The sequence below is a fragment of the Symphalangus syndactylus genome, chromosome 19 (genome assembly GCF_028878055.3).
Source record: "Symphalangus syndactylus isolate Jambi chromosome 19, NHGRI_mSymSyn1-v2.1_pri, whole genome shotgun sequence".
NCBI lineage: Eukaryota > Metazoa > Chordata > Mammalia > Primates > Hylobatidae > Symphalangus > Symphalangus syndactylus.
The window spans coordinates 65,817,731-65,839,498 of NC_072434.2; the positions used below are offsets into that span (position 1 = coordinate 65,817,731).

Genomic DNA, 21,768 nt, shown 5'->3' on the forward strand with positions numbered 1-21,768 from the left:
AGTGACAGAGTTTTCTTTATCTATATCAGTGCCTCTAGGCAGACAATGATGTCTTATTCCCTAGAAAGAGAGATTCTTCCTAAGCAGAGGTTGCCAAAATATGACAAACTAGGGGAAAAAGTTATGACTTGGGAAGGCATGATAAAAGGGTAATTTTCTTAATTTACAAAAAGATCTTATAAATTAACAACAAAAAAAGATAAGTTGATTCAAATCAGAAGGGAAAAAAGGATATGCAAATATCCAATTAGACTAATGAATCCTCAACCTTTGATATGGTTTGGATCTGTGTCCCCACCCAAATCTCATGTTCAATTGTAACCCTTAGTGTTGGAGTTGAGGCCTGGTGGGAGGTGATTGGATCATGGGGCTGGTTTCTCATGGTTTAATACCATTCCCCTTGGTGCTGTCATCCTGAGAGTGAGTTCTCATGAGATCTGGCTGTTTAAAAGCATGTGGAACCTCCCCCCTCTCTCTGGGTCCTGCTCCTACAGTGTAAGACATCCACTGCTGCTTTGTCTTCCACCGTGAGTAAAAGCTCCCTGAGGTCTCCCAGAAGCAGAAGCCGCCATTCTTCCTGTACAGCCTGCAGAACTATGAGCCAATTAAACATTTTTCTTTATAAATGACCCAGCTTCAGGTATTTCATTATAGCAGTGCGAGAATGGACTAATACAGCCTCTCATCACCCCTCACTAATTCTACAAATGAAGATGCTGGGCTGCAAATGTACACATTACTGATAAGGAACTTCCCTGCTCCCCTGAAGGCACCCCCAACCCCAGCATTGGTGAAGCTGCAAACAGGGCAGGCTATGATAGGTAATGGCTGGTGAAGACAGCTAAGACTTGGCAGCACTCACCATGGCAAAGTTCCTCACTTGCTGTCTATCCCCATCATTTTGCACATGAGGAGGTGGAAGCATGGAAAGGTCAAGTTACCCATCTATCTAAGTAACTATTTCCTCTTTGAGTCCCACAGATACCTCCCACTCACTGTCCACAACAGGCTCATCTTTTTTTCCCAGACTATCTTCTTCTCTTGAACTTTTTTTTTTTTTTTTTTTTGAGACGGAGTCTCGCTCTGTCACCCAGGAGTTCAGTGGCGCGATCTCAGCTCACCACAAGCTCCGCCTCCTGGGTTCATGCCATTCTCCTGCCTCAGCCTCTGGAGTAGCTGGGACTACAGACGCTCACCACCACGCCTGGCTAATTTTTTGTATTTTTAGTAGAGACGGGGTTTTACCGTGTTAGCCAGGATTGTCTCGATCTCCTGACCTCGTGATTCCCCCTCCTCGGCCTCCCAAAGTGCTGGGATTACAGGCATCAGCCACCGCACCCAGCTTCTCTTGAATTCTTAATCTCTGAGAATGGTACCCCCACCCCACGCCAGACTTTTATGCCACAGAGCTGGGAGGCCCCGTGGGCTCTTCCTCTCCTTCTGGCTCTGTGTTCTGTCATCACTAGCTCTTGTTAATTCTGTCCCCTGACCATCTCTCCTAACCACATGTCTATCTCCAGCCCCACTGTTATTTTTCCTTGATTTGGAATTACATCAGCCTGAACTAGGGCATTTGCAACTCATCTAACCAACTTTGGTGTTATTTTTTCTCAGAGCAGCAAGAATGGCCTTCCTAGCACCCAAGTCTAATCACGCCAGACTGCTCTTCAGAATTCTGAGGTGTCTCCACATTAAGTAGAGATAAGATGCATGTTGATCTGACCTCTGCCCACCTGTGCTGCCTCAACTCCCACCACCTGTTGCATGCACAGGTACATCCTAATACAGCTGGATTGCTGGTGGTTGCCCAAACATGCCACACTCTCTTGTTCCTTCCATTTTTTCAGGCTATTGCACGTGCTGCTCCTTTTGCCCAGAATCCTCGCCTTTACCCATCTCCAAGCCCCTCCTCATGTTCAAGTCTCAGCTCCAAAGCTCCACCCTCTGAAAACAGCACTGTCCTGAGATTCAGCTGCTCTTTTGCCTCTGCTTCCTCTGCATCTTGACCTTGCTTCTCCTCTGCCATTTTCCTCTAGACTTGCAGGGGAGGTGTCAGTCTTCTGGGGAGTCAGTGAACTGGATGGAGGGGCAGCTTCTTCTAAACTTTAAATCCCCAGTGCCAATCTAGGACAAAGCCTGGTGAATGATCAATATCTATGTGGTGAAAGAAACAGACGATTAATCAATAAGACATTTGCCCTGTCTGGGAGTTCACGTACAGCGAGGCGATGGCTTTGTAAGCCCCTCACTCTGACAGCAGGCTTGTGGGCAAGGAGGGCTCTGACCCTTCTCAGGAGTTGGGAGAGGCAAAGGGGGTCTGCTACAAGTGTACACGCATCGCATTCACCACCATGCTTAAAAAACAAATCCATAAGTCGCAGCTGCCAAGCATGATGTAAATGTATGGGGATTGAAGGACCAATTCTGCTGGCCTGAGGTTTTTTCCTGGGTAGGGAGGGATTCAGGCCCTGTTTTGTCTTTCACTTTTCACAAGGAACAGCCGAAGGGAACCTGGCTCCTCTGGTTCTCCATCCTTCCCGGAGTCTCTTCCCACACTCCAGAGCGGGCCCCTTTCCCAGGAGGTGGTCAGCCCAGATTTGGGAGGTGGCCCACTGGTTGGCCTCCTTAAACTTTTCTAGAACTGTGCCACAGTTTAAGGGACAAACTTTTGAAAAACAGAACAACAACAAAAAACTTGAAAGACTTCAAACCTTAATTTGTCTGAGAAAATCCACTGTTAACCCAATAGCTTGCTTGAATGGCGCTGTTAAAGATCAACAAAGCCAGACATTAGTTAAAGCATGAAAACAGATTTTACTCAGTAACTACTTACAGTAGGAGAAAAAGCTGACCATTCTCATTTGTGCATAGGAGACTGGGTGTTTAAAGGGTGAAGGAGAGAGTAGGGCGGGGAAGCTAGCAGAGGCTCAAGTGAAAAATCATGAAGGGGTGGTCAGTATTAAGGACCGGGCAGCTGTGCCTGGAGCTGGCCGTTATGAAGCTGGGATTCTATCCTCCCACAGAGACTGGGGGACAGAGGCCTATCCTCCCCATGATTGCATTTCAAAGCAATGGCTTTCAGGTCCTTGAGAAAGACACTTCTGAGGTGTAGGCGATACATATACATCTCAAAGCAACAGAGAAAGGATTCACATTTGGAAGCCCTTTTAAGAAAATATCCTAAAAAAAGGGAGGTCAGGGGCCTTACCATCGGTGTTGGCTAGAATAAACGGGGAATTCTCCTGGCCGCCTTGAGCTTTCTCGGGAAGACATTTTACTGGGGTCGAGGTTAGGGGGCAGCGGAGGGTGGGGGACCTTGAGTCATGCTCCTATAAGCCACGCTAGAGTTCCTCGTCTTTGAGTGCAGAGGTTTAGACTGAGTCTTTGTGTGCAGAAAGTCCTGCAGTTCTCACAGCGACCTGCCAGAAAAAGTCCTTCCCAAATGTTTGTAAATCCTCCGTTCGGCAACCCGCCTTCACGTTCTGCGGTGATCTTGTCCAGCGACTAAGCGCGCAGTATTAGCAGAGAAGGGGGTGGCAGAGTGCTGGCGCTGAAGGTCATGTTGCATGGGTAACTGTCGTGTTGTAGGGGCGGGGAAGAGGGAGGAGACACTGACCACCCCAGAGGCCGCCCCATTAGCTCGCTTGCTTTGGGCGGCGTCGCTTCCATGGCGCCCAGGGTACCCCGGCCGCTGTCTGCCTGTCTTCCGCCATTACCGCGCAGGCTTTGTCACCGCATTAAGGCATTCCCGCTCTCCGCTGAACCGCTCTGCCATCTCGGCGGTGAAAGGGTGAGAGGGTCAGTGGCTGAGTCAACTTTGACTCCGCCCACCCGCCCGGATCCTTAAAGGCCTCCTAGTTCTTCTGGATCCTTAAGGGTCTCCTCGTCCTTCCAGATCCTTAAGGGCCTCCTCGTCCTCCAGGGCTCCGGTCGCTGCCGGGTCTGTGAGCAGATCTGCGCCCGCCCTCGCCGTGCCATGGGCGCCTCCAGCTCCTCCACGCTGGCCCGCCTCGGCTTCCCAGCCCGGCCCTGGCCCAGGTGGCTCGGGGTCGCCGCGCTGGGACTGGCCACCGTGGCCCTGGGGACTGTCGCCTGGCGCCGCGCACGGCCCAGGCGGCGCCGGCAGCTGCAGCAGGTGGGCACCGTGGCGAAGCTCTGGATCTACCCGGTGAAATCCTGCAAAGGGGTGCCGGTGAGCGAGGCTGAGTGCACAGCCATGGGGCTGCGCATCGGCAACATGCGGGACAGGTACGGCAGAGCGGGGGCGCGGGGCAGCGCGGAGCCTGCCTGCGATGAGGAGGAGGGGGCAGATGGGGCCCGATCTATCTGGGAAGGACTCTAGAGGTTTGCCACCTGAGTTTCTGGGCTGACTGTTGGGCCGTTGGTGGTTTATCTGGGAAGGCCAAGTTCATGCCAGGTTTATTTTTGGTAAAGTAGGTAGGGGCAATCCCTTGCCCTTCCCTAGACGAGAGATTCCTCCTCTGTAACAGGAGGGGGTCTGACCCGTATCTCCAAGTCTCCTTAGCTCTAAAGTTTGTGATTCTATCCTAGTATACCAAAGTAGAAAAATAAAGCTATTGGCACTAGAAAGCAGCAAGAAAGAAACCAAGTGTTGTTCAAGGACATTGGCTTGGGCCTTGCTGGGCCTTGTTCCTCACATTTCTCCAATCCTGGGGGTGCCCTGGAGGCCTGATACACTTTGACGAAGGATGATCAAGTGGCATGGGGACTCTGGGGCAGAGGTGATACTTGCCATTAAGGGAATAGTGTCCCTCCTTCTCCCATAGGCAGAGTTGTTCACAGCCCGGAACTTTGGGATTTTGGGGCCTGACACATAGACATTTCCTACTTAAGATTAAGATGCCTTCTTCTTCTTCTTCTTTTTTTTTTTTTTTTGAGACAGAATCTCACTTTGTGGCTCAGGCTGGAGTGCAGTGGCGCTATCTCAGCTCACTGCGACCTCCATCTCCCAAGTTCAAGCAATTCTCCTGCCTCAGCCTCCCAAGTAGCTGAGATTACAGGTGTGTGCCACCACGCCCAGCTAATTTTTGTATTTTTTTTTTTTTGAGACGGAGTCTCGCTCTGTCACCCAGGCTGGAGTGCAGTGGCGCGATCTCGGCTCACTGCAAGCTCCGCCTCCCGGGTTCACGCCATTCTCCTGCCTCAGCCTCTCCGAGTAGCTGGAACTATAGGCGCCCGCCACCACGCCCGGCTAATTTTTTTTTGTATTTTTAGTAGAGACAGGGTTTCACCGTGGTCTCGATCTCCTGACCTCGTGATCCACCCGCCTCGGCCTCCCAAAGTGCTGGGATTACAAGCGTGAGCCACCGCACCCGGCCTAATTTTTGTATTTTTAGTAGAAACGGGGTTTCACCATGTTGACCAGGCTGGTCTCAAACTCCTGACCTCAGGCAATCCACCAGCCTCGGCCTCCTAAAGTGCTGGGATTACAGGTGTGAGCCACTGCGCCCAGCCAAGATGCCTTCTTATCTGGCTGAGATGGTTTAGCTGTGGCCCTGTGTCCGAGGGGAAGGAGGTTTGCAAGTTGATCATTCAAGGATTCCTCTAGCAGAGAGCCACCTGCATCCCTGTGTTCACTCCAGGACACGCGGATGCACTGTTTTCTGAATACTGCTGCCCTCTTAAAGAAATGTGGACTTCCATGGTATTGGAAAACTTCAGTGAGTCTTAGAGAAGTGTTGTGTACACAGACCATATGAATCATGGGAGGATTTTCATTCTCCTACCCCTACCCCAGATTTCTTATCCTGGAGAGCTTTTTCAATTATAATTTCCTGAGATTCCCATCCCGGGACTACTGAAGCAGAATCATCAAGAGTGGGGCCAACTCGCATAGAATGTTTAAATCTCCCCCAGGTGATTTTGATGCTATAATTAAAGGATTCTATCCGAGACCATGAAGAAGAAGAGGATGTTTAGAGCTTATTCAAATATGAAGGATAACAAAAGCCTTCCTATTGCTGGAAAGACTTCAGGCTCTGCGGGACTGGACACCTTCCAAAAAACTGGGAGAACCAAATTCTCACGATGCACGTCCAGAGAAAATTAGTGTTGCAGACTAGGTTGCACTACTTCCTTCCTCACTCGAAGGATTGGTTTCACAGTTTCCAGTTCTAATCTGTGTTTCCTCTGATACCTGAAGAACGATTTCTTTCCCACTTCTCTTTGTCACTGCTTTGCCGTGACTACTGCAACCATGGAAAGAAAATACGTGTCCTTTGCCTGTGCTTTTTGCTCCCATTGGCATCCTAAAATAAATACAACTGTATTACCTTTCCCTTGTTTTAAACAATAAACGCTTAGGATGGGGTGGGGTGATGCGAAGCCTGGGGTAGAGGGAAAGGCAATGAAATTAATGTTATGCAGTGTTAAAATGCAGCAGACACTGAGCTAAATCCTGTCGCATAGATTAGCATACTTAAACCTCATAACAATCTTGTGGGCTAGATTTTATTATCACCATTTTGCAAATAAGGAAACAGTATGAGAAAGAATGAGTATCTCATCCAAGGCCAGAAAACCAGTGTGTGCCGTGGGGATTTGAACTCAGATCTGTGTGAGTACAGAACTTACGCTGTTTGTATGAAACCAGTGCATGATATAAAAGTATAAGGATTGCACTGAGGATCAGGAGACTTTGGGCGAACTTTTACAAAGTTGTCTCATTTGCAAAAGAATGAGATTGAACTTCATGGTCTCTAAAGCCCCATTTTAACTACAGTTTATTTATCAAAGGATAATTAACAATTTGAAAGCAGGGTTGCTGGAGAGAACTCTGTTTAATGGCTGCTGTTCTCTCCACCTGACAATTTAATAACACTGCTACAAATGTTCCTAGAGTTCAGGGAAAGGCCTCATTTAATGAATTCCATTCTGAACCTGTGTCTTTGGAACTAACTGTTCGAAGGGGCTGGGATTTTCCTCTGGAAGTGCTCTGGCAGGGTCTCAAATTTCTAAAGGTATTTTGTTCAAAGCTCTTAGTATACTTGTGAACACTTGGCTTGAGCACGCTAAGCATTGAGTGTTTAAAAGTCCACCTGGCAGAATGCTGGCATTCGGTGCCTGGTGCAGTTGCTGGGAGGGTGTGCTTGTCCTCTCTGACCTTGGAAATCTCTGCTCTCCTTAGCAGCCATATGTGAGTTGATCAGTTTTATCTGTCTAAACCCTTATTGAAGCCAGTCCTTTATTTCTTCTGCACAAATGATTAACTGTTGGAGAAAGGAATCCCTTACGTTTATTATTATCCAGGGTGTTATTCCCTGCCCAATTCCTGCTGTTTTTCTCCTCCCACACTCAGTGGTAGAGTTCCTGCTTTCCCTCATTTTTCAGTCCTTCCTGCTCCCCAGGCCAGTTTGTAATTGAGAAATGAGATTTTTTTCTGTTGTTTTGGGCTCCACTTACCCGTTGCTGTTGGTTGTTTGGGGCACTGTAGCTCTTTTGGGGAATCGGGGCTCCAGGCTTCTACACTGATCCCTCTACCACATACTCATGTTTTACCTGTAAATTCAAGGTGCCGGCTTTTAGTGTTGCAGACTAGGTTGGGGTAACTTGGTTATGATGAAATCCATACTCCAGACTTATCTCTTCTTTCAGATCTGGCAGAATAGAACTAGTTATTCATTCACTGGGCACAGTTTTGTGCACAAGAGGTGAAAAATAATATTGCCCAGGTTGACAGGGAAATGAGATGGTTGGGGTATATTACAAATGGCAACCTTTTAACCTGTGATTGCTGTCTTTGTCCTGTCCCAAAATTGGACTCCCTGTAAGTTGCCACTTTTTCAGTGACAGTGATGAGTGGGAAACCTCTAGTGACTACTTCTCACTGTTAACCCCAGCAGTTAATGCCTGTGTTATTATACAATAGGCTGGAGCCACAGGCCAGGCTGTGAGCCACGGTGAAGGGCGACATTAGTAAGGGATGAATGGGAGATGAGAAGATTCAGCCCATGGAGAAATAATGTCAGAAATAATGTGCAAACAGGTTTGCCACTCCTGTTTGGATATGGCTCTGGTTGTGTGCAGATCTCAAAGGGAGTCTTATCTGGGGAAGGGGCATGTTGGAAGTTAAGGGTGAAGGCTTTAGTGAGGTTAACCAAGAACTGTGCACCAAGGGACAAGGCTGGAAATAGGGAATAGGGCCCAGCCCTATTAGGCATCTAAATCAGAGGATGCCTGCCTATTTCACTGTAGCCCCATTCTCTGGGCAGACATCCTCTGATTTACAGAACCCAGCCCCAGGATGAGTGAACCAGAGAACTGTGGGATCTAAAGGCATCTTTGACCAGGCAGGATGGCTCACATCTGTAATCTCGGCGCTTTGGGAGGCCAAGGAGGGAGGATTAATTGAGCCAGGAGTTCCAGACCAGCCAGGAGGTCCAGACCACAGTGGGACCCCATCTCTACAAAAAATAAAAAGATCAGTTGGGCATGGTGGTGTGTGCCTGTAGTCCCAGGTACTCAGGAGACTGAGGCAGCAGGATCGCTTGAGCCCAGCAGTTCAAGGCTGCCATGAGCTAAGATCATGCCACTGCACTCTAGAGCCTGGGTGATAGAGTGAGACCCTGTCTCCCTCTCTCTTATTAATTAAGTATAAATATATATAAATGAATAAATAATACACATATGCATATATATACTTAGAAAGGAAAAGGTGGGCTGGGCACGGTGGCTCACACCTGTAATCTCAGCACTTTGGGAGGCCGAGGTGGGCAGATCACGAGATCAGGAGATCGAGACCATCCTCGCTAACACGGTGAAACCCTGTCTCTACTAAAAAAAAAAAAAATACAAAAAATTAGCCTGGTGTGGCGGCAGGTGCCTGTAGTCCCAGCTACATGGGAGGCTGAGGCAGGAGAATGGCGTGAACCCGGAAGGCGGAGCTTGCAGTGAGCCGAGATTGTGCCACTGCACTCCCGCCTGGGTGACAGAGCAAGACTCCGTCTCAAAAACAAAACAAAACAAAAAAAAACAAAAAAAAGAAAGAAAAAGGTGGTCTCCTCAGAGGGGTGGGGACTTGCTGCTACCCAGTGTCACTAGGTTTTTGGAAGGGGGTAGCCAAGACAGTTACTGGAATGCCTTTACACTGCCACACCATCATAATGCCAGTTAGCAGAGCACAGGCTGCCAGCTATTGTCTTCTGGTGTGGTTGCAGGGAAGGGACAGTTTAGCCAGCACCTGGAAAGGACTCTACTGATAAGGAGGTTGCAGATGTAAGACTATCTGTCAGGGTCACGACAGGGCAGAGACGGAGCTCCCTGTGCTGGGATATTGGATGTCCTCCTGAGGTCTCCTCAGGCTTTCCCTGGTGGCTCTGGTCATATTTTGGAATGTCTCCCTGGGAGGAGCCGCCCCTGCTTCTGGAAGGGGCTGCACTTTTTATCCTCCTCACATTTGGAAAGCCTCTGGTTTTCAGGCAATTTTTACTCATCACTGCCTGCATTTTCCTCACTTGCTTGTCTGCAGATTCTATCTTCTTTCTAAAATAGTGATATTTGGCTGGGCACAGTGGCTCATGCCTGTAATCCAAGTACTTTGGGAGGCTGAGGCGGCAGGTCACTTGAGGCCATGAGTTCAAGACCAGCCCAGCCAACATAGCGAAACCCCATCTCTACTAAAAGTACAAAAATTAGCTGGGCGTGGTGGTGCACGCCGGTAATCCCAGCTACCGAGGAGGCTAAGGCAAGAGAATCACTTGAACCAAGGAGGCAGAGGTTGCAGTGAGCTAGATTGTGCCACTGCACTCCAGCCTGGCTGACAGAGTGAGACTCTGTCTCAAAATAAACGAAATGAAACAAAACAACTAAACGAAACAAAATGAAATGAAACTAAACTGTGATATTGAAATTTATTTTCCCTAGGAGTGGAATATTTTTTTCTTTTTGGCAACACAGTCTTTTTTGTGGTACAGCCCCAACCTATATGCTAGGCTGTAGGTAAAAGCCTAGCCAACTGGGCCTGGCCAGCTTTCCCTCACTCTTCAGCTCATCCCGTAGAAATACAAAGTAAGGAAACCAAGTCCAGTACAGTAGCCTCTCTAGGAAATAAGTGGGATTCTTATCTAACATGTGACTTCTGTGAGTCTTTGTTCTCTATGTCAGAATGTGTGCATGAAGAGGAAAGGCTGTTTGGGAGGTTTCCTGATGTAGGACCCCCTCATGCCGCAGCAAGTTAAACAGAGCAGAGGCCGGCCTGGTTCCTCTTGGAGGCAGCAACATTGCAAGACCTTTGTCTCAGACTCCAATTCGCTTGGCCAACCTCATCTTGGTCTACAACAAAAGGACCTAAAAGCCATTTTACTTCTCCCAGGGCCACAGAGACATATTTAACAGAACTACAGAAGCTTCTAACCAAAGCAGAACCCCCAGACAAGCAGCAGGGTTGCCTAAGCCGTGAGGGAGAGTCTCTGAGCCAGGCTCATGTTCTTGTTTTTGAAACTGGAGATTGCCATACATCGGCCTGACGCTCTCCCAGAACTGTTTCTGCCACATGAGCTCTTTTTGGGGTCACCAACTTTTAGACCCAAATCATTTGGCCAGACCTGGATAATTGTCTGGAAAATGACTGTTAGGTCCCAAGTCGGGGCGGGCGGAGAGTTTCGAGGAAGTAGAAAGCTGGAGGGAAGCTGCTGGGAGGTGGAAGAGGATTTTCTGAGTGTGCCCTGGTTTGTTTCTCTGCAGGTTTTGGCTGGTGATTAAGGAAGATGGACACATGGTCACTGCCCGGCAAGAGCCTCGCCTCGTGCTCGTCTCCATCACTTATGAGAACAACTGCCTGATCCTCAGGGCTCCAGACATGGACCAGCTGGTTTTGCCTAGCAAGCAGCCTTCCTCAAACAAACTCCACAACTGCAGGTGTTCTGCTTGGGGGCATCCACAGAACTACAATAGGCTTGATTTCTCTTCAGGCTCCTCCTTTCATGCTGTCTTGCTATCGTTTCTATAGTACAGGATGACATTGGTAAAGGAAATATTTAAAAGAAGTGCAGTTTGAGTTGGGATTGGGCACGAGTGGATGATGCAGGGTATTGTTTTAAGGGTACCTAGGATTTGTTTTAATCAGGTATGGTTGGACACGCAGACACAGAAATGACTGTCCTGAAAAATGAAGATGTTATACCAACAGATTCTCTAGAAACTGGAGGTATGCCACGCCACACAAGGCCAAGTGGGGAAGCACCAGGGTGGGTCAGGGGGCAGAGGGAGCAGGGGGAACATGTGGGCAAGGGCTTTTATTGTGGTTTCCACAGGAAAGGAGAAGCAAGGCAGGGGTGGCAGGCTTAGGGCTGGCTAGTTTGAATAATTTCAGCAGGCTCTGGGACACAGGTTGTCTGGTACTTGGCTCTGGGGTTGACCATGGCAGGGGACTAGTGGCCCGGCATGTAGGCACCAAATAAAGGAGGTAACTGGGAGTGCAGACTCTGGACAGGTTGATGTTCCTATTACAGGCACACTTGCAGGTCATCAGTCTATTATTTCTAGGAATTGGTCGGTCGTGGGAGAAGTAGTTTCTTCAGTGTCAACAAGGCTCCAAGATGTCAAAGCGTAAAACATACAGAAAATTAAAAGCGGGATTACTACAAGTATAAAGGTTGTACAATGTGCTCTTTAGGGCTTTTCTCCTTTCGTTCAAATCTTCATTCAGAATTGTCAACTCTCCAACCAGGCAGACAAGGGAGTTAGTGGAGACTTTAGCAGCTGTATCTCAGGGCTGGGTGAGAAGGATGCTGGAGCTTCCAGAGCTTCCAAGTTGACTCTGCAGCCTCTGAAGTTTGTGGTTGAGATGAAGGCATATTCCTTGGGTGTAAGGGATTTCCACTTCTGGCCAAAGACACACCTCAGACCTTGGCTTCCTTTTGGCCTATGGGACTTCTGTTGGGGTGTCAAGTTCCGTGGTTTGCTGGGGTCTTGTCCTTCCACATTAAGAAATTTTAGATGCTTGTCATGGGATGATCTGGATCCCTTGTCACCAACTGAGCTTGTTAAGTGTGTGGAAGTTGGAGTTGTCCAAGGTCCCAGGGCTCAGAGGAGAGCCTCAGATTACTCCCTGAACTCTTATCTTACGCTTTTTCAAGCAAAGTGTCTAAGCTGAAATCTACCACTCATGGTTCCCAATTTTCAAAAGTCTGAAGCAATAATTCACTGAATTCAGTATTTCAGGTAATTATCTTAGCAAGCCCATGAGGGGGGGTCATTAATTCCACTTTACAAATGAGGAAACCAAATCTTAGATCACTGCCACGAAAACACAGAGCTGGGATTTGAACCCACTTACACCCTAAGGCTTTTGCCTTTAACGTGTATGTGTAGGGAGAAGAAAAGCTTTTCCATAAATGACAGGTTTTGAGCCCATCAATTCATTGAAGAGGAAGAGTGTAGCCATCTCAGCTTAATTGGAAGACACGTGAAGGCGATGGGTAAATACGTAGCTGACATGTGTCACATGAGTAATATGGGTGTTTCCTGTAGACTCACTGTGTTGCCAACAGTGAGCAAGTTTTTCCCCCAAGCTTCTTTACCAGCTAAATAGGCAGAAATCTAGGGACACACACACCTTCCTGGATGGAAAGAGGGAAAGAGGAAGACCTTACAGGTGAGTTGCCTGGGTCTGAAAAAGACAGCAATTGCAGCCTGTTCTTTTTTATTTATTTATTTTTTGAGATGGAGTTTTGCTCTTGTTGCCCAGGCTGGAGTGCAATGGCACAATCTTGGCTCACTGCAACCTCCACCTCCCAGGTTCAAGCGATTCTCCTGCCCCAGCCTCCTGAGTAGCTGGGATTAGATGAATGCGCCACCACGTCCGACTAATTTTGTATTTTTAGTAGAGATGGGGTTTCACCATGTTGGCCAGGCTGGTTTTGAACTCCTGACCTCAGGTGATCCACCCGCCTTGGCCTCCCAAACTACTGGGATTGCAGGCGTGAGCCACTGCGCCCGGCCTGCAGCCTCTTCTTATGTAATTCTGTTCCATGCATGAATTGTAGATCTAGATGAGGTGGGAATAGAGAGCCTGGAACCCTGGCAGTTTGGTGAAAATGTGCATTTGGTCTGATGTAGAGGTGTAGTCAGCGCACTGCCCTCTCTAGCTGGTTAGACATGCTGTAACTAGTTCAGCCTGTATTCATAAACTATTTTTAATGGATTCGTTGCCAAGGGAACTGCTAAAAACTGAAGAAATAATATAGGTAGTGTGTTTAGTTAGTGCCAGCTGCTGTGACAAAATACCATAGTCTGGATGGCTTAAACAACAGACATTTATTTCTTATGGTTTGGGAGGATGGGAAGTCTAAGATCGAGGTGCTGGTAGATTGATGAGGTCCCTTTTCAGGGTTGTAGATGGCCACTTCTCATTATGTCCTCACATGACCTTCCCTGGTGCCTGCATGAAGAGAGAGAGCATTCTTGTGTTTCTTCCTCTTATAAGGGTACCAATCCCAGCATGAGGGCTCCACCTCATCTAAACCTAATTACCTCCCATAGGCCCCACATTGGGGGTGAGGGTGTCAACAAAGGAATTTTGGGGAGACAGAAACATTTAACCCCTAACAGATAGTAAGTGACGGAGTGATTACCACAGCCAGCCCACGAGAGCCCAGAATCAAATAACATAAACCAACAACCTCAAGTTAGTAAAAAGAAAAAGAAGTCCCTTCACAGACATTTGGACCAGGCTGAAGTGTCATGAATTTTATATTATTCCACACTTATTTTATTTTATTATTATTTTTGAGATGGAGTCTCGTTCTGTCGCCCGGGCTGGAGTGCAGTGGCGCGATCTCAACTCACTGCAACCTCTGCCTCCTGGGTTCAAGAGATTCTCCTGCCTCAGCCTCCTGAGTAGCTGGGACTACAGGCATGCACCACCATACCCGGCTAATTTTTGTATTTTAGTAGAGGTGGGCTTTCACCATGTTGGCCAGGTTGTTCTCGAACTTCTGACCTCAAGGGATCCACCTGCCTCGGCCTCCCGAAGTGCTGGGATTACAGGCATCAGCCACCGTGCACGGCCTGATTATTGTCTTAAAAGGTGACGCGAATGTTTTAAAGTAGGGGGAAGTACGACATGACCTCAACCCTATATTGAATTTGTGGCTCAATTTAGAGAAAATTGATGTGAAAATATGTGTGTGTGTATGTGTGTGTGTGTGTGTATTAAATAAAACACTTGCAAGAGGACCTGGTACACAGTAAGCACTTAACTAGATATTAGGTCTTAAATAGCTATTATCTTTATTGTATTAATCCACCTTATCTATGAATATTATTTTTCTTCACTTGTTTGTGTCTTATTTTATCTCTTTAATAAAGTTTTATAATTTCATCTGTAATGTGATTTTACATGTTTTGTTAGATTTAGTCCCAAACATTTACTCTTTTCTTCCACTTTTACATAGCAAGTCTTAAAAACACATTTTTGGTTGCTGTGTAAGATTGGTATTATTTATTCTTTAATTATTGATAGAACTTGCCAGTAAAAGTATCTGGATTTTCTTTGTAAGAGTCTATTCAAGTTTTTATGTCCTCTTACATAATTTTAATGAGTTACTTTTGATTTGTGAGTTAAGAGATTGCTTACTAATGAAGTTTTATTGAACCCAGAGTGAGGGTCAGTTTTTTCTGTGGAATGTTGCTGATGAGACATTTTGTGTCAAAATGTAGAAGAGAGTGGATTCTGCAGAAAATTCTGCAAGAATTGGAGAAGATGACATGGCAGAGGGAGCGATACTGTCCAGTGCAGGGATGGGAGACAGGGCTGGTGGAGGGATGCCTTCCATCAGGGAGAAGGGGCTCTGGTTAATTAGTATTCCTTTGCCCTGTTGGGGGCTTTTCTACTTTTCAAAGTGCCACCCATAAGCTTCCCCAAGTGGGTGGACGCTGTTGGTAATATGTGTGCACTTACATACAAGTGCTGTTCTGAGGGGATGAGGGAAGAGCTCCATCCAGGAGCATATACTTAAGGAACTGCTGAACAGAGGATGGAATCAGTTTTAGGGGAAAGGCAGAAGGCCAGGAGAGGATCATGAGATGTCTGTAGAGCCAAGAATTAATCAGAGGTGAAACAGTGGCTTCAAGAAGGGGGTTTAGAGAGAAGGAAAAGGCCCAAGAAATGTGAAAGGAACAGCATTGAGATTTGACAGTAGATGGGAGAGGAGGTGAGAGGGTAGGGAGTCTCTACCCTCAGACCAGGATTGTGAGTTTCAGGGTACACAGGGGTTCATCTAACTGGGAGCACCTCAGGTGTCCACATTGAAATCCCTCACGTGCATCGCCTCAGGAGTCCTCACACTGGGGTGAGCCTTCCCATGATGGAGGGCAGGCCTTCCCATGGTAGATGAGGGTAGGGGAATCGGTTTCCATATCCTGTGAATCATATCTCCAATCGGCAAGTTCTCCTGTCTCACCATAAACCTTTCCTCTTTGTACGGAGGAAAGGCTTTTGTCTGTCCACCCCACATCTTACTAGGGACATTGCCCTTGGAGGGAAAAACATACAGGGACCCAAACAATGAAAAATGCTTGTGTTGATAAAGAGGGTGACATTAATGACAGGGTAAAATTGTTGTACTAGTCAGTGGTTCCAACTCTTTGTCTTACATTAAAATGAAGGGGCCTCCAATCAAATTGTTACTGATAAATCATTAAAAATACTTTTTGATGACAAATCACTATGTGACAAATATTGCCTAGAGATTCAAGGAATAAGTGAAATTACTATAACTCCCATTTCTATTTATTTATTTGTGTGAAAAATTCCTCAGGGCTCAATTTAAAGAAAGAAATAAAATTGATACTGAACCTTGTCTTATTCTAGCAATATGTGAGATTCATTCAGAGTTCTATGGATATTTTATAGGGTTAATTTCAAATAAAATCTCACTTTTATGTTCAGTAATTATAAAAATATATAGCATATCTATTTTGTTATGATCAATTGTATATAAATCATAATTGTAATGATAACTCAATCCTGAAAACATTTCTTCACACTTGAAAGCTTAAGAAACAAACCACATTTAATTGATTCAAAAAAAATACAGTAAGTGAGCGATAGCCATAAAAATACATTAGGATAAAATTACATAAGTAAAATAATATACATATGTGTTCATGAATAAAAGGAGGAATAATACAAAAATGTTTAAATGGATAATGGTGGATATCAAACCAACATGGCATTTAGATCCCATTACATACTTTTAAAAGCATAATGTAATCATTTTATTTTAAATGTCAGCGTTTAGAATTCAATGGAAATGATGTCTTTCAGAACAAATTAAACTTATGATGAAAAAGTTTACCTGTCAACTTATAGTTCTGTGAAGGGTCCATAGCTTTTTAAAACTCCGTTAGGGGAATTTAAGCAAGAAAACCTTGAGGGCCGCCGTGTTATCTAAAGTTATCTGTTCCCACCAAGTGGCATAGGTAGGTACCATATAATTATCTCCAATTTACAACTGGAGACAAGTCAGAGGAGTTAAATGATTTGCTTATGATCACAGAACTAGAGAATGGCCGAGTTCCAATTTGACCCAGGTCTGTTGGATTCTAAGCTCAGGGTGCATCTGCCACAGGGCAGCCCCTCTCCTCTTGTGAAAGTGTCCTAAATCCTTGCCTTCATGGACCAGCAGCTTAGGCATCCAGAAGCTTGTTGGGAATGCAGAATCTCAGACTCTAACCCAGACCTACTGAACCAGAATCTGCATTCAAATAAGATCCTGGAGGATTTGCACGTACATTAGGGTTTGGGTAGCTCTTCCCCAGAGCACACTCTACTCCTTTCTCTTGCGCTTCTGCCCAGCTTTGACCCAAGGACCACTTAACAGCCCTCTGGGATGGTCAGGTCCCAACAGTCCAGCTGTTCATTTTTGACACCATCCCTCAGTGTATTGATATAAGTAAGTAACCTGGTGTTCTTTTGTGACCTTTCCAGGATATTTGGCCTTGACATTAAAGGCAGAGACTGTGGCAATGAGGCAGCTAAGTGGTTCACCAACTTCTTGAAAACGGAAGCGTACAGATTGGTTCAATTTGAGACAAACATGAAGGGAAGAACATCAAGAAAACTTCTCCCTACTCTTGATCTGAACTACCAGGTGAGCTTACAGAGAGTTTACCTTCACTGCTACTAGTCACCCTTCTCTTTCTGGCTTCCTTCCCGGTGGATAAAGAGCCTCTCTTGGGACCTCAGTTAAGAAAATATGATAATGGCCCTGGTGAGATAATGAGGGCACAGCCTGGGCAGAGGTACCGGGGGATGGAAAAGAAGGTGGATATGAGAGGTGTCTCAAAAGTGGGATCTCTAGGGTGTATGGAGGATTGAATATGGGAGATACTATGGAGGGGGGAGCCAGGGGCGACTCCCAGGTAGATGGGGATGTAAGAGAAAACTGGCTGGAGAAACAAAAGTGAGAAGTTTGTTTGGGACTAAATCCAAGTTTCCTGGAATTACAGAAGTGGACTTTGTTCTGACCCGCCCCTCACAATCTGTGAGGTGTGCTTATTTCAGGTGCTGGCAAGGCACCTCCCCCTAAGGAAAACTGTCCCCTGAACCAAAGACCAAAGCCTCTGATTCTGCCATGAGCTAAAGTTTAAAATACAAGGACCTCAGGGAGTTTCTCTCCATAGCCCCTAAACTACAAGTTCCTTGAGGGCAGGGGTTTTTATCTGCTTTCTTTACTGCTGTTTCTCCCCTAGAACAGTGCCTGGTAGGTGCTCAGTAAATACCTAGTGAGTGAATGGTGTTGTTGAGGAAATTATTACTGGAGTATAGCTGGTTGGTAGCAGGTCCTCGCTGTTTGAGGACGATGTGGGAAGGGGGTCACTGCTGGGGTGGGAGTGGGAACCCAGGAAGAGGAAGCCTGGTGAGTGACATTGGCCCAGAGTCGGCCCTGGCTGCAGCCCTGTCCCTGTGTATGGACAGGAACTGCTCCAGCTCCTGGCCACTGCAAGCCCAAAGTCACATCTCTCTCATTCCTGAACACTGCTCCCCTCTTCTGCACTGAAGTGGTTTTGCTTGTGGACATTACTTAGCTTTGCAATTGGTCTAGGCCATTTTGTGGAGTGGTGGGGCCTGACTATCCTGTGTTCTTGGCAAGGTGGCCTACCCAGACAGCTGCCCGCTCCTGATCATGACAGATGCCTCCCTGGTAGATCTGAATACCAGGATAGAGAAGAAAATGAAAATGGAGAATTTCAGGCCAAATATCGTGGTGACCGGCTGTGACGCTTTTGAGGAGGTAAGCGACCCACTGCTTTTGTGCATCGTGCTCAGATGTGCTGCTCGCGGTGCTAAGGGAACTCTGCTCCAGCCAGAGCCAACTCAGATCCGCCAAGGTCGAGTCATTCACTCATTGCTGCTGCCATCACTCATTGCTGCTGCCATCAACGCACTGGCCTCAGGGGGGCGTTGCTCTCACCCATTAATGCTTGGGCCCCAAAGCAAACAGCCAAAACTCGAAATTGTAGCAAATCTGAGGTTGGAATATGTAATCATAGCTCAGAGATAACTGAGGGAAGCGAAGATAAAGAGTAAGATAAAGCCATTTTCCATTTCTCTATCACTCAGCAGTGCTCTCAAAGATTTGAGACTTTTAGAAGCCCCATGCCCCAAAGTGCAGACCAAGAGGACACAGGCAATCTGCCCCTGGAGACATACCATGCTGTGGCCCGAGTTCTCTCCCAGGGCACCCACATGCTCTTTTATGGGATTGACACCAGAAATTTCCACCCTTTTCAGGGACACACTTTTGTGGTCTTAAGGGAAAACTACATCAGAACCCAGCAGAAACCCTGAACTCTGTATGTGGTATACATATAGCTGGGTGTTGCTTGGTAATAAGAAGCATTAGCTGTCATATTAAGCCTGAGGGGTGAGCTAAACTTTCCGAGCAGTGGAAGTAACAATGACAAATACCATTTATTGGGTGTTTACTGGGTGCTAGGCATTGAGCTAAATAATCATTTCAGATAAATTACTTTTTTGATCTTTATGATAACCCTGTGAAATTTGTGTTACTGTCTCCTTTTTATAAGGAAAATGAAACTCAGAGGTGTTATACACTTTGCCTAGCAGAGAAATGGTGGCTGGCATTAGAACACAAGACTTGTAACTCCAGCATCCGTAGAGCTGGGGTGACAATTCCAGTTTAGAGATCCCAAATAGTTAACTCTGAGAGGAGAGGCTCTTAAACACCCTCTCGATTCTTTGCTCCCCTGAATGACCGTACTTCCTTTTGTGTGAGTAAAATGTGCCTAATTTTTTTTTTTTTTTTTTTTTTGAGACAGTCTCGCTCTGTCACCCCGGCTGGAGAGCAGTGGCACAATCTTGGCTCACTGCAACTTCCACCTCCCGGGTTTGTGTGATTCTCCCGCCTCAGCCTCCAGAGTAGCTGGGACTACAGGCACATGTTGCCACACTTGGCTAATTTTTGTACTTTTAGTGGAGATGGGATTTCTCCATGTTGGCCAGGCCAGTCTTGAACTCCTGACCTCAGGTGATCCACCTACCTCGCCTCCCAAAGTGCTTGGATTACAGGCATGAGCCACTGTGCCCGGCCCCTAATTTGTTGATAAACATTGTTCTTTAGGATAAGCCTTTGCACTGAGCCTAGTATAAACCATTGTACATGTAGGCATTCTGTATTATCTGATAATTTGAAAAATAGCTGCCAGGTGCTGTAGGTGCTCATGTCTATAGTCCCAGCACTTTGGGAGGCCGAGGCAGGAGGATTGCTTGAGCTTAGGAGTTTGAGACCAGCCTGGATAACATGGCAAAACCCCATCTCTACTAAAAGAATACAAAAATTAGCCAGGTATGGTGGTGCATGCCTATAGTCCCAGCTACTTGGGAGGCTGAGGTGGGAGGATGGCTTGAGCCCGGCGGCGGAGATTGTGCCACTGCACTCCAGTCTGGGTGACAGAGCAAGAACCTGTCTATTAAAAAAAAAAAAGAAGAAAAAAGAAAAGAGCAATAGTAATGTATACAGAAGTTGTCTACTTGATGATGTTATCTTGTCATTTGTTATCTAGTTGAATTCCTCTGTGCCTTTGTTAATTTTTAAAATTCAATCATCTATTATGGGTCAGGCATGGTTTGTAGGAGCCCAGATACAGATGAAAAGATATGGATCCTGCTCTTCAGAATGTTCCAATATGAGGGGCATGGCCAGGAGATAATGACAGCCCAGTGTCAGAAGTGCTTTAGTGTACACACTTAGAAGGTACCAGAGATATGTAGAAGTAGAACTGCCTAAATCTGCCTGGAGAAGGGAGTCCTGGGCATGGGGATGGGTCAGGTCCAGCTCCCCGGAAGCGATGCTGTTCACCTGTACTTGTGTGGACTGTGTGCAGGCCAGGGTCCGAGGAGGGTCTTTATGGGTACAGGCGGTTGGGAGGCCTAGAAACATGAGAGGCCATGAATAAAGGGGTGCTTGGGAGCATTTTAGAATCACAGGAGCATGGGGGTAAAGGAGAAATGTTAGGGAGGCTGGACTGGAGCTGGCTGGAGGCTACCACACCAAGGAGTTTAGATTTTATACTGTGGATATTGAGGAGCTGGTAATAATTCTGAGCGAGGAAGTAATTATGATTTGCATTCTTCCAATAAATATCTGCTGAATGCCTATACAGTGTGCCAGGCACATATTATTCTGGCAACTCTCTTGAACACTCATTGGAAGGCAGGGAAGCCTGAGACAGAAATACCAAGGCCAGGCCCAGTCACTAGAGAGTCTTTTTTTCTTTTTTGAGACAAGGTCTCACTCTGTCACCCAGACTGGAGTACAGTGGTACGATCACGGCTCACTGCAGCTTAGAACTCCCAAGCTCAGGTGATCCTCCCACCTTAGCCTCCCAACTTCCCAACTAGCTGGGACTACAGGCATATGCCATCATGCCTGGCTAATTTTTGTATTTTTTTGTAGAGACAGGGTCTCCCTATGTTGCCCAGGCTGGTCTTGAACTCCTGGACTCAAGCGATCTGCCTGCCTTGGCTTCCCAAACTGCTGGGATTATAGTCATGAGCTACCTCACCTAGCTAAGAGTCTTTTTTCTAAAGTGCAGATTAGCAGGCCCTACCTGAAATCTACATGGGCACTGTGACGATGCCTACACCTCTGCACTGGCGGCAGCAGCATCCCAGGTGAATCGCATGCCCACAGTGTCTGGAGAAGCACTGAGCTAGGAGAGTGCAGGGACCACCGGGGTCAGAGATGATACAGGATCGGGGCTGGGAGGGCAATGGAGAGTGCCAGAGAGGAAGAGGCCCCTGATGTACTCAGGAGACTGGTTTCTTGAGGGAAAGAACTAGATTTTTCTAAGAATGAATCTAGACTTGGTGGGACTTGAAGTTTATACAATTTGGGGGCCCCTTTAAGAAAAAAATAAAATTATTAACAAAAATATATAAAATTAACAAAAATAAAATCAGGTTCAAGGCCTTGAAAGGTTCTGTGCAAATAAGGGGCCTGAGGCTCAAGCCTCAATGGCTTCCCAGTATACCCACCTGCCCTTCCCAGTTCTAGTTTCCCACATTGTCTAGTAGGATGTACATAAAATCGGATTCATTAAATGCTTGGCAAACAACAAATGAAATTCTGTGTTTCAAGAATGTATGTTACTAAAGATTGGAATGGAAATTAGTTCATGGAATAGAAATTAATCCGTGAAGCAACAGTTCTTCCACAGGAATCCTGTAATTCTTCCATTATTTTCTGAAAAACTTTCTTTTAGTGAATAAAATGTTTCTTG

General features: G+C 46.5%; 1 protein-coding gene across 4 annotated transcripts in view; it reads left to right on the forward strand.

Annotated features, from left to right (window-relative positions):
- The first annotated feature begins 3,514 nt into the window (after nucleotides 1–3,514).
- MTARC2 (mitochondrial amidoxime reducing component 2) overlaps nucleotides 3,515–21,768 on the forward strand; it is a 36,378-nt gene continuing 18,124 nt past the window's right edge. For 3 of the 4 annotated variants that reach the window (XR_010114783.1, XM_063613950.1, XM_063613949.1), the window contains exons 1-5: nucleotides 3,628–3,790; nucleotides 3,896–4,248; nucleotides 10,702–10,875; nucleotides 16,952–17,114; nucleotides 18,117–18,257. Coding sequence is in view for 3 of the 4 variants with exons in the window: in XM_063613950.1 (XP_063470020.1) it covers nucleotides 3,668–3,790; nucleotides 3,896–4,248; nucleotides 10,702–10,875; nucleotides 16,952–17,114; nucleotides 18,117–18,257 (954 nt within the window). In the remaining variant the exon portion in view is untranslated. Of the gene's footprint in view, nucleotides 4,249–10,701; nucleotides 10,876–16,951; nucleotides 17,115–18,116; nucleotides 18,258–21,768 lie in introns of all 4 variants that reach the window. The other variant, XM_055235365.2, reaches the window with a different exon arrangement.